The sequence below is a fragment of the Callorhinus ursinus genome, unplaced genomic scaffold, assembly GCF_003265705.2.
Source record: "Callorhinus ursinus isolate GAN/ISIS: 27379988/994484 unplaced genomic scaffold, GSC_fseal_2.0 scaffold6, whole genome shotgun sequence".
Classification (NCBI taxonomy): Eukaryota; Metazoa; Chordata; class Mammalia; order Carnivora; family Otariidae; genus Callorhinus; species Callorhinus ursinus.
The window spans coordinates 47322749-47335498 of NW_027397068.1; the positions used below are offsets into that span (position 1 = coordinate 47322749).

The following is a 12750-nucleotide window of genomic DNA, read 5'->3' on the forward strand; positions in this document are numbered from 1 at the left end:
TTTGACTTCTGACAAAATCATGGTACCTTTTTGGAGAATATGGAAAGTGAGCGTGGCTGACCCTCTAGTTAGGTTTATTTATAACTAGTCAAATGGCCTCCTCAAAAAGGTAGCTGCTGATCATTATATTCTTGAGGCCAGAAAACCTATTTGAGTCTTCTGCTATAACTGAAATACCAGATGTTGGTGTTTACCAATTATATGAGAGAATATCTACACAAACTAACAGCCTCTTAGGAGAAGGTCTCTACTAGAATACCACAGGGCTTCCTTCAAGTTCCAAAAGTTTAGGTAAAGCTTTGGATCCAGAGAGATTGGGAAACACAAACTCTGTGCCCAAGTTAACAGAATGAAATTCAGTTAGTAAAATTCTTCACTTGGATCTTTAAGGAAATAAGTCCCAGCCCTGCCCTGGTATGGCAGAGAGCACACACAGTCATAAAAGTGTAGGATGGAGGGGATGTGGCTTTGCAGCATAAATTAAAAAAAAAAAAAAAAAAGATTTAAGCCACTTTTGCATAGACTGAACACCGCAAACCAAGTGGACATTGCGGTTTGGGGGTGCAGAGGCCTGTGCATGTACTCTCTCCACGTTTACAGTGCCACGGGCTTATTGCAAAACTGCCATTAGCATCTTTATGTTGTTCCCAGGGTCAGTCCCTCATTACTGCTTTGCTCTATAAGTTGAGATTAATTTCCCGAAGATTATAATAAGACACCAGTATTTGTGTCTTACTCCAGCCCCGGCGCACGTGAATGGAATATTCAGGCACTTGGGAGTGACCCTTGCTACCTTCCAAGACCTGGCCTTCCCTTTCCTCTCGAGCCTTACCTGGTTTCCTCCCTCAGTGCTGAGTCGGGTGCTAGAGGCAGACCCGGGCTCTGTGCTCCAGCCTTGCTTTCTCTTGACCTTACCTGAAATAACTATTCCCTCGACTTTTCACTGTGATGCAAGTTAGAAAGCTTTCAGCTGCGGGAAGCTGCTGTAAAGCTCTGCCATAATAGAAACTTTCATTCTAGGGGTATTAATTCTGTTTTAGGGGGATAAACCAGCTCCTACACTGGGGTTCAAGTTCTTTGAAGCAGTGACTGTGTTTAAGCACCTTTGCTTTCCCCTCTGGGTTCCTCGGGGCCCAGTCCTAACAGTAGCTTACCAAAGAAGGGTATTGGCACCTACCCTGAGCTTGCTGACCCTCGGGAGTCATGGTTCCCCTGCCTGGGCCTGGCCAGGGCAGCCTGGTTGAAGAAGCCATGGCATCCTTTCATTTCCCCCTACCCTCTTCTTGATTCCTAAACTCTGCCCAGACTCTTTTCTCCTTCCATTTGCTGTAAGTGTTTGCACTTAGACTGCCCTTGCTTTTCCTTCCTGTCTAGTCTAACCTGCTTGCTTACTCACAAAGCCCACTCGCTGTCGTTCTTCTCTGCCTTCTTATCCTTAGCCATCTTTCTCAGATACAGTTCTCTCTCCCAGCCCCCTCTCCTCTGCCAGCCTCAGGAATGGGGAATGGTAATGCTAGCAGAAATGTTTTAACAAACGGAGGTGGACGTGGACTCTGTACGGAAGGGTAGTTCACGGTGGTGTCTTTCAAAGCAGATGAAAGCCTTTGCCTTGTTTTCGTTCTGTTCAGAAGGATCGCAGACTAAATCCTCCCCCTGCCACAGGGAAGTAACTGAGTTAGATGGCTTCTATCTAATCAAATTATTTTATTCAAACATTTGAAACTGTTTTGAGGTCAAGAAAACATAGGTTGACACTAAGCTCCATGGTTGCCAAGGTTGGGGAGAAATTCTGAACTGCAGTATGTCTGCTTTGATAAATTTCATAGACTTATGCTATGGGTTAGAGTATAGCTTGTTCTTTCAGCATTAAACTATTTTTATCCTAGTTATAATTCCAATGAAGGCTGGATTTACTCACCAGCTTGTTCAGCTAGCTTAAAGTGTAGATACCATCCACAACCCTGGTTATTTAAACACAATTCAGAAATCATAAATAGCAATTCAAAAGGAGAGCTCAGTTTCACAAGATGAGATTTGATGCCACGAAGAAACCCTCTCAAATATTTGCCAGAGACCTTGTGAGTCCTAAAATATCCTCTGTTTCGTACCAGCCAGATCTGGCAGCTTGAGAACTATTCTTACAATAATGACAAATATTTTACCAACTCACAACGTGTTGCTTTTTGTCTTGGTATTAATTTTGTTGGTTCATATTTTTAACTGGGCAAGTTAGTATAGGAATGTGATGGCCATCCAACAGATAATCAGGAAAAGAATTATTCTCTTACTGAACATTTTAGCATATGTTTCTTGAACACTGGCTATGTGCAAGTTATTATATTGAATGCTTTTGGTAATGAAAATATGAATTGAACTTGATGTTGGACCACAAGAATTGAAAGAACTGAGACATTATAATGCAGCAAGTGCCATAGAATGCTTGCGAAAATGCACTGAGAAATGAGGGCTCGGGTGGGATTTGCTGAGTGAGACAAAGAAGGCTTTCTAAAGGCAGTGGGATATGAGCTTTGATGAATAGCCAGTTGTTAATATGTGCAATGCGGTGTGGAGGGTAAGGGGGATCTAGATGAATGGAACATTATTAACAAAGTCTCAGAAATAGTACAGTATAAAATACAGGGAACATTGTTAGGTTTTAGTTTTATGTAAATGAAAGGGAGCAGTTACTGATAAAGCTAAATCCCCTGGGTCTGAAATCCCAGCTTTAACTCTGCTAGGTAATGGGGAATGTTTTATCCATTATTCCACTCTTTAAGCAATTTCAGAGCTGTGTTTGAGGATAATTAATCAGATAATTAATCTGTCCTCAGCGTAAAAGCTTGACTGGAGGAAGAGAAATTGGAGTTTGGAAGGCCAGCTGGGAGGTTATTATAACAGTCTAGTAAGAGGTACCACGAGCTGCCCTGGGCTGGGAGGGGTAGGATTGGAATGGAGGGTCGAATTGAGAGACATCAGGTGGTGAACATTTCTAGGATTTAGAACCTGATGAGAGGAAGAAGAAAGAGAGGAGTTAAAGATAATTATGAAGAGTCAAACCTAAGAAGTGACATCATTAAGGAAGTCAGACAAGTCAAGCCGGACTAGGGGAAAGTGGGTTCAGCTTTTCTAGTGGTGCATGAATGTACCTGTGCTCCCCAGTGGGGAGGCGGAGATGTGAAATGGGAACTCGGGCTACAGTCTGAAAGACAGGCTTGGGATTCATTAGCACGGAGGTAATGGCGGCAGGTGTAGGAGTGGATGTGAACTCCAAGGGAGGGTGTAAAGAGAACATGGCCAAAGATAGGCCTCTCTCAGGGGAAGATGGTCTGCATGTAGGTGAGGGAAGATGAGCCAAAATTGAAGTAGTCGGTGAGGTCAGGGAAGAGCCAGACTTAGGATCATAAAAGACTGCAGAAGAGAGATTTTCAAGGAAGGAGGGGTCAGCACTGTTCATGGACACAGAGAAATAGGGAGGTTGAGAATGGAGCAGGAGAAATGAAATGTGGGAGTTAAGAGTTCACTGGTGACTTTCACAAGAGTGGGTTTTAAACCGTGAGTTGCTGGAATGTATTTTCTTCGTAAGTCTAGGGTTTGATGGTTTGGGGCCTATTATCCCATTTCTTTAAAATAACACAGATAATTTAAGACGGCGCGCATGTGTGTGCGTGTGCGCGTGTGTGTGTGAGAGAGAGCCTTGTGACCAGGGACTGTTTTATGTAAGTGAAAAATTATTTAAGTAAAATATACCTTGAGTTCACATTTCATTAATACTAGAGATATCAATTCAGCCAATAAAGGAAATCTCCAGGATTTTTTACATTATTCAGTAAATAAAACTTCTACTTCAGCTATGTCAATTAAAAAGATATTCCCCTGCCCCTTTTCAGTATATGAAACAGCAACAGCAAAAACATATAAACAATTGTTGAACTGGTGAATGTGTCCTGGAACATATTGGATTATCATCTCTTTTCCTTCTTTTCAGAGCAAAAGACTGAGCTATGATAGCAACCGGTGGAGTGATAACTGGCCTGGCCGCCTTGAAAAGGCAAGACTCTGCCAGGTCGCAGCATCATGTCAGCCTCAGCCCATCGCCTACTGCCCAAGAGAAGAAACCCGTCAGGCGGCGGCCTCAGGCCGATGTTGTGGTGGTTCGAGGCAAAATCCGGCTTTATTCCCCATCTGGTTTTTTCCTCATTTTAGGAGTGCTTATCTCCATTGTAGGAATTGCAATGGCAGTCCTTGGATATTGGCCCCAAAAAGAACATTTTATTGATGCTGAGACGACACTGTCAACCAACGAGACTCAGGTCATTCGGAACCAAGGTGGTGTGGTGGTCCGTTTCTTTGAGCAACATCTGCATTCTGATAAAATGAAAATGCTTGGCCCTTTCACCATGGGGATTGGCATTTTCATTTTCATTTGTGCTAATGCCATTCTTCATGAGAACCGTGACAAAGAAACCAAGATCATACACATGAGGGATATCTATTCCACAGTCATCGACATCCACACACTGAGGATCAAGGAGCAAAAGCATATGAATGGCATCTATACTGGTTTGATGGGAGACACAGAAGTAAAGCAGAATGGGAGCTCCTGTGCCTCGAGACTGGCAGCAAATACCATTGCCTCTTTCTCGAGTTTTAGGAGCAGTTTTCGGATGGACAGCTCTGTCGAGGAGGATGAGCTTGCGCTAAACGAAAATAAGAGTTTGGTGCATCTCATGCCACCTTTGCTTTCGGACAGCTCCGTCTCTGTCTTTGGCCTCTATCCACCTCCTTCCAAGGCGACAGATGGTAAGACCAGTGGCCCTAAGAAATGTGAAACCAAATCAATTGTGTCATCGTCCATCAGTGCTTTTACATTGCCTGTGATCAAACTTAATAACTGTGTTATTGATGAGCCCAGTATAGATAACATCACTGAAGACGCTGAGAACCTCAAAAGTAGGTCAAGGAATTTGTCAATGGATTCCCTCATGGTCCCTTTGCCCAATGCCGGTGAGTCCTTCCAGCCAGTCAGCATGGTGTTCCCAAGGAATAATTCCATTGGGGAGTCATTGTCGAGCCAGTACAAGTCCTCTGTGGCCCTCGGACCCGGGGCTGGACAGCTCTTGTCTCCTGGGGCTGCTAGAAGACAGTTTGGATCCAACACATCTTTACATTTGCTCTCGTCACATTCAAAATCCTTAGACTTAGACCGGGGTCCCTCTACCCTAACTGTTCAGGCCGAACAACGGAAACACCCAAGTTGGCCTCGGTTGGATCGAAGCAACAGCAAAGGATACGTGAAGCTAGAAAATAAAGAGGACCCCATGGAGAGGCTGCTTGTGCCCCAAGCTGCGATCAGAAAAGACTTTACCAATAAGGAGAAGCTTCTCATGATTTCAAGATCTCACAACAATTTGAGTTTTGAACATGATGAGTTTTTGAGTAACAACCTAAAGCGGGGAACTTCTGAAACGAGGTTTTAATGTTCAAAAATGTATCATTTTCAAAGGCTGTATGTTTTAAAACTATTTTCACCAGTGTTTCCATGTTAAAGTATGGGCTATGAGCCTTTTTAATCAAATAGTCTGTAGTGGGTTAGACCTGGTTGCTTACTTCCGTGGTGGAGATGGCTGTATGTTTGGGTTACTTATGCTTGCAGGACTTTCTATGATCACACATGATTTTATACTCTCCCTTCCTTTGAAAGCAGTATCTCTTCTATCAGTATGAACAGAGAACACTTCCATCTCTACTAAAACTCCCTTTCTTTACTTTCAAGTTCTTTCACCGATGGTCATCTGCATAGAATCAAGTGTCCAGTTAGGAAAAGGTAGGGTACCAAAGTGTGGACTCGAAGTACCAAATTTAGGCCCAAGACTCAATATAAACTTATAAATGAGCATGAGGACAAATCTAAGGTGTGATTTTCTGAACAACTGCTTTTTTTTTTTTTTTACAAAATTGGTTAAATTATTTAAAAGGAGAAAGATCTAGTTTCTGGGTGTGCTAAGTAATGTGAATTGGTGAAACTGGTTTAGTTCTATGTGAGCTAACTGATAGGAATTATTTAAGTTGGTTGTGACTAGTACCCTGAGCTCTGGGTAGGTATATCTTTTTTTATTATTAGTTCTATTTTAGTGATATTTTATCAAGAAACCATGTATTCAAGAGCCATGGCTGAGAATGCCAGTTATTCATAGGGGTAAATATCAAAATGCTATTAGCTATAACTTTAGATATTCAGAATCAAAATTTCTTTGCAACTAACTTGAAAAAGGAATGAGCCAATTTAGTTTGTAGGAATGCTATCTTGAAATAATTATATACATGAAGAAGATGTTGATTAGTCACAAAAATGCACTATGGGTTAGTTAACGCTAACTAATCTCAGTATCTTTCCTAGCCATCTCTTTTATCGTCCAGCATCCATTCATTCCCACATCCTTCTTTTCCCTCAAGACTTTTTAAATCCTGTTCTTTGGAAAATAATCAGCTAACCTTAACATTTCTTTTTATCTTTGTTTATCACTAGCTTGGTGACTCAAGAAAATTGACAAATTGGACTCAAGTCCTTGACAAATTGCCTTGAAATTTACCTTGTGCTGGAAAGCCTTTTGAAGACCCCAAAGACTTTCTTATGGTGTAATACATTTTTGGGATTGTGGCTCTCAATTATTGAAGATAACAAATGTGAAAATGAGTGTTTCCATCAGAAAATGTTCATGGTTTCCATTAAGGTAACATTTAATTGTAAGAAATGTTTGATGGAATACTCAGGAAATTTTACAGGTTCTTCCCGGTGCCGAAATGTTTCTGAGCATCAGTATTATTGCAGCTATTGTGGAAAAGGAGAAGGAGGTATGTTTCTGTTCGTAGCTCCCCACAATTCCCCCTGTGTTGGCATCACGAGCTTCCCTGAATTGAGTCAATGTTACTTGTTAGAACACCAAGCTTGTGTATTTTAATAGAGTGGACTCAATATTTTACTATAAAACATTTAATAAACTTCCGTTCTTAATAGAAATTTGTGTTCTGCCTACATGTGCTATTATTTTTTAAGTAAAATATGCAATTCTCTTTAAAGTACTGTTTTTCAAACTTCCAAGGTATATTCTACTGAAGGCGCCTGATACTCTAGTATATGTATTGGGTTCTGTGGCTTTCTTATTTTGCTTCTGTTAAAGAGCTAGGTCTATCCACCTATTTAATTAGGCTATTTTCATATTTGTTCTCCTTGTGTGATGATTAATTTTATGTGTCAACTTGACTGGACTAAGGGATGCCCAGATTTCTAGGTGTGTTTTAAGGGTATTTACAGAAGAGATTCACATTTTAATCTATCAACTGATCACCAGTGCAGATGGACATCATCTAATCTGTTGTGGGATTGAATAGAACAAAAAGACAGAAGAAGGGCCAATCTGTTCTTTGTGCTTGAGCTGAGACATCTGTCTTCCTGCCCTCAGACATTGGTACTCCTGCTTCTTGGGCCTTTGGATTTGGACTGAGGTTTATTCCATTGGCTTCCCTTGTTCTTAGGCCTTCAAGTTGGGAGTGGAGCTACACCGTTACCTCTCCTGGGCCTCTCTAGTTTGTAGATGGCAGATCATGAGATTTCTTGGCCTCCACAATTATGTGAGCCAATGCTTCATAATAAATCTCTCTATATCTATCTATCTATCTATCTATCTATCATCTATCATCTATCATCTATCTATCTATCTATCATCTATCTATCATCTGTCTATCATCTATCATCTATCTATCATCTATCATCTATCATCTATCTATCATCTATCTATCTATCATCTATCATCTATCTATCATCTATCTATCTATCATCTATCTATTTATCTATCATCTATATCATCTATCTATCATCTATCTATCATCTATATCATCTATCTATCATCTATATCATCTATCTATCTATCATCTATCATCTATCTATCTATCATCTATCATCTATCTATCTACCTATCATCTATATCATCTATCTATCTATCATCTATATCATCTATCTATCTATCATCTATCATCTATCTATCTATCTATCATCTCTATCATCTATCTATCATCTATCTATCTATCATCTATCTATCATCTATCATCTATCTGTCATCTATCTATCTATCATCTATCATCTATCTATCTATCATCTATATCATCTATCTATCTATCTGTATCATCTATCTATCATCTATCTATCATCTATCTATCTGTCTATCATCTATCTATCTATCATCTATCTATCTATCATCTATCTATCTATCTATCTATCTATCTATCTATCTATCTATCATCTATCTATCATCGATCTCTCTATCATCTGTCATCATCTATCTATCTCTATCCTATTGGTTCAGTTTTTCTGGAGAACCCTAATACACTTGGGATCATTTTCATTTAAAATTTCATTGGCTTTCAGGAATACAACCAGGTATATAGCACCTAGCGAATGTCAGTGATACTCCCAAGTTTGAAAACAGTGACTCTGAACACCCCTGATGTGACAAATGACTAAAGCCATATAATTTGCTCAGTTCATCCCTGAGAAAGCTGTAACAATTTAAAGAGGATTAAACAGCATGGGTCATAGAGGATTCAAATAAAGGAATTGGGGCTCAAAGCAGTGATTGCTGCTCATCCTTCTCTTCATCAAAAAGTCTGAGGTTTTTATTTCCCAAACAAGTCAGCTTTATGAAATGATTAACTTTACTTTAAATTAATCAGACTCCTGTTGCTAATTAAAGCTTCAGATGAATATGAGACAGTGGATGTTACCATGTTGATTCGATGCAATTCTGCACAAAAACAATGCAACTTGGAATTTTAGTTAGAGTGCATTTTGTACATTTCCCTTAAGCTTTTATAAATATTGAAAATTATTTAGGAACTCCCATTTCTTCCTTTGGGAAACTTCAGCTATCTGAACTGTGGGCTAGTTACCTCTAGTCCAAAGAGTTTGTAAGGCCTGTGGTCTACCTGGGATGTATTAGTTTGCTGGGGTTGCCATAACAGAATACCACAAACTGGATGACTTAAACAAGAGAAATTTATTTTCTCATAGATCTAAAGGATAGAAATCCAAGATCAAGGTGTTTGGTTTCCCCTGAGGCCTGTCTTCTTGGCTTACAAAGCCATCTTTTCCCTGTGTTCTCAAGTGACCTTTCTTCGGCATGCACATCTCTGGGTCTCTCTTCTTATGAGCACAGCAGTCCTATTGGATTAGGGCCTCATTTCACCTTTATCACCTTTTTCAAGATCCTACCTATCTACAAATATGATGACATTCTGAAGTACAGGAGGTTAGGACTTCAACATATGAATTTGGAGGGGAACACAAGCCTGCCTATACCACGAGGTGTGCCTTTGAGAAGTGGGAGAGCTAAGTGAATGTTCTTAGCCTAGAGCAGGTAAGAAAAACACAGGATGCCCCCAATGGCTTTACTACCGCAGCTCTGTAGCTTTCAGTAAATAAAAATCTCAATTTCACTTAATTCAATTTAAATTTATTTCTTAATTTCAAGCCTTAGATTCCTCAACTGTGAAATGCAATGAGTACGAATATCAACAATAAAGCCCAAACTCTAAAGGCTCGGGATTCTTGATGCCCTGGGATGAAGACCCACTGCCTGTCACTATCTCTGCAGCAGTTTACTTCTCAAATAATGAGGAGAAGGAACCACAGTAGAGCAGAGGGTTTAGACTCGTGGATGTTGGAGCCAGAGTACTAGGATTCGCACTTGGCACTGCCACTTTCTGGCTTCTGCCACTGTTGAGGCAAGACCACCAGTGAATACCATCTGAGTACCAGTTCCACTCCCTGGCTAGTACAGATAAAATCAGTTGATGCTCATAGAGGGTCCACGATGGTTCCTAGCTGGGCACACAGTGAGCATTCAGCATTTCTTTTACTATTTGAAAATGTCACCTGAGAGCTTTCCCATCTTCTTCACCTTACCACATCCCACCCCCAGATATACCCCACTGGCAGGATGAATAAAGGCCTCGTAAAAATGTTCATGTGCCATTCCCCATAACCTGTGAATGTTACCTTATTTGGCAAAAAATCACTTGTAACTCTAACTAAATGTAAGATGTTGAGATGGGGGAGATTATCCTGTATTATTCAGATGGCTCCATTGTGATCACAAGAGTACTCACGAGAAGGAGGCTAAGAAAGAGTTGACTACAGAGGAGATGATGTGATCAAACCAGAGAGAAAACAGAAGATGCTAAGATCCTGGCTTTGAAGATGGAGGGAGGAGCCAGAAGCCAAGAAATGGAAGGAACAAAGCTCTAGACACTGGAAAAAGCGGGGAAATGGATTCTTCTCTCAGAGCCTCTGCAGGAACCAGTCCTGCTGACTCCTTGACTTTAACCTAGTGAAACTGACTTTGGACTTCTGACCTCCAGAACTGTAAGTGAATAAGTATATGTTATGTTAACCCACTAAATCCGTGTATTTTGTTACAGCAGCCATAGGGAACTAATACATTAGCTTTTTCAGAGAAGGGAGCCAGTTATCAGCAGACTAATAAGCAGGGTAAAATGCATCTATCCCAGGTGATGGCAGGTGGCCCAAAGTTGATGTATGGTCAACATTAAATTTACTTTAACATTGATAATGTAAGTATAATAATTTAGACAAAAGAGGTACAGCTTCTACGAAGCAGGAAATACTGACTTTAATAGATAATAAAAAACAAACGGCCAACAGACACATGAAAAAATGCTCAACATGACTAGTTATCAGGGAATTGTGAAGCAAAACCACGAGATAGCACCTTTCACCTGTCAGATTGACTAGTATCAAAAAGACAAAAAATAACAAATGTTGGTGAGGATGTGGACAAAAAAAGAACTCTTGTACACTGTTGGTAGGAATGTAAGTTGATGCAGCCACTGTGGAAAACAGTACAGAAGTTCTTCAAAAAGCTAAACATGAAAGTTCTGTACAATCTAGTAATTCCACTTCTGGATTTTTACCTGAGGGAAATGAAAACACTAATTCAAAAAGATGTATGCACCCCTATGTTTATTGCAGCACTATTCACAAGAGCCAAGATATGGAAGCAACTGAGGTGTCCATCAATAGATGAATGGATAAAGAAGATGTGGTATATATCACAATGAAATATTACTTGGCTATAAAAGAGAATGAAATCTGTCATTTGTGACAACATGGATGGACCTAGAAAGTATTATTCTGGGTGAAATAAGTTAGAAAAAGGCAAATAATATATGATTTCATTTATATGTAGAATCTAAAAAACAAAACCAATGAACAAACAAGCAAAAGCAAAAAAAACTAGAAACAGACTCATAAATAAAGAGAACAGATTGGTGGTTGCCAGAGGGGAGGCGATGGAGGGATGGGCAAAATAGGTGGAGGGTATTAAGAGGTACAAACTTCAAAATATATATATTCCCATATTTGGACAAGAGTGTATCTTAAACTCTTGGCTTCAAAGCAGCTATCAATTGTAGAAGTTTTCAGAGTCAAATTAGTGTTTCTGTTTATGTAATTTTAGAAGAAACAGTGGTAATATCAGTAAAAAGGAAACTTTTAGCCCAGCTTTGTATCAAAATGGATATTGTACTAGCAATGAACAGTTTACTAAAGATAAATTTTTAGTTACTTGCTTTAGCAGTTCCAATTTAACCCTTTTTAATTTATGGAAACATACCATGAATGACTAAAAGAGGTAAAATAAATTTTTTAAAAATCCATCAATTTACCAAAACTTTACCTATAGTGTTTTAAATATGAAAGTCTTGGCCTGCCCAATGATATACATCCAACCGCTGTGGTATTCAGATTGTTCAAAGATCTTAAACACTATTCTCCAAGTAGCAGTGCCATACATAGATTATCTTGCCTCTTAATTCCAAAGAATTGCCCTGTTACCCTTCCCACATGCCATATATAATCCCATCTCAGGCCTTATATCAATATAATAAAAACCGTAATGTTGGATCAGATCCCCATTTAATGATTTAAGTCCTTTGTGATCTGAATTCAAACTGAAGTAATTCAGTTGGTTTCTTTCTATATGCTGCTTCTTTCAGGATGATGGCATAAGGGGGGAAAGACCAACTTCATTGAAGTGCCTACTATCTTCTTTTTTTTTTTCTTAACATATAATGTATGATTTGTTTCAGAGGTACAGGTCTGTGATTCAATGGTCCTACACAATTCACAGCACACACCATAGCACATACCCTCCCCCATGTCCATCACCCAGCCACCCCATCCCTCCCACCCCCCACCACTCCAGCAACCCTCCGTTTGTTTCCTAAGGTCCCTCAATCTTTAAATGTCGGCAGGTTAGTTCCTATCCTGGAAACACATCTCTGGTAAACTGATTTACATGTATATTTCTTCTTTTGCTGACTGTAAGAAAAGAGAAAGTAAGTAATAAAGAGGATACAGGAATCTCTACACATAGGATCTTGTCATTGTCACACATCAAGTTGGTCTTCACTATAATCTTAAACTTTGAGTATTCTGTTCTTATTGCTTCCCTTTACTACTGATTGGTTCAGTAGTTATTTTATTGCAGAAATTACTGAGAAATTTATTTTCATTCCTCCCTTTAATTCACCACCTTAATACTTTGAGATTTCTAATGATTTCCTAGTTCCTTCTCATCACCAAATAGTATGGATTGTGTCTCCAGGAGCATGTGTACTCTGCAAATTAAATTTAGATTTTGTTTGCAGTGCAATTGTTTATAATCTAGATCATAA

General features: G+C 39.5%; 1 protein-coding gene across 3 annotated transcripts in view; it reads left to right on the forward strand.

Moving 5' to 3' along the window:
• The window catches only part of TMEM200A (transmembrane protein 200A), a 69673-nt gene extending 62661 nt beyond the window's left edge, over positions 1–7012 (forward strand). For 2 of the 3 annotated variants that reach the window (XM_073893503.1, XM_073893504.1), the window contains exon 2: positions 3986–7012. In XM_073893503.1, the coding sequence (XP_073749604.1) occupies positions 4002–5477 (1476 nt within the window). In that variant the 5' untranslated portion in view covers positions 3986–4001 and the 3' untranslated portion in view covers positions 5478–7012. The remainder of the gene's footprint in view (positions 1–3985) is intronic. The other variant, XR_012378431.1, reaches the window with a different exon arrangement.
• Positions 7013–12750: the final 5738 nt, after the last annotated feature.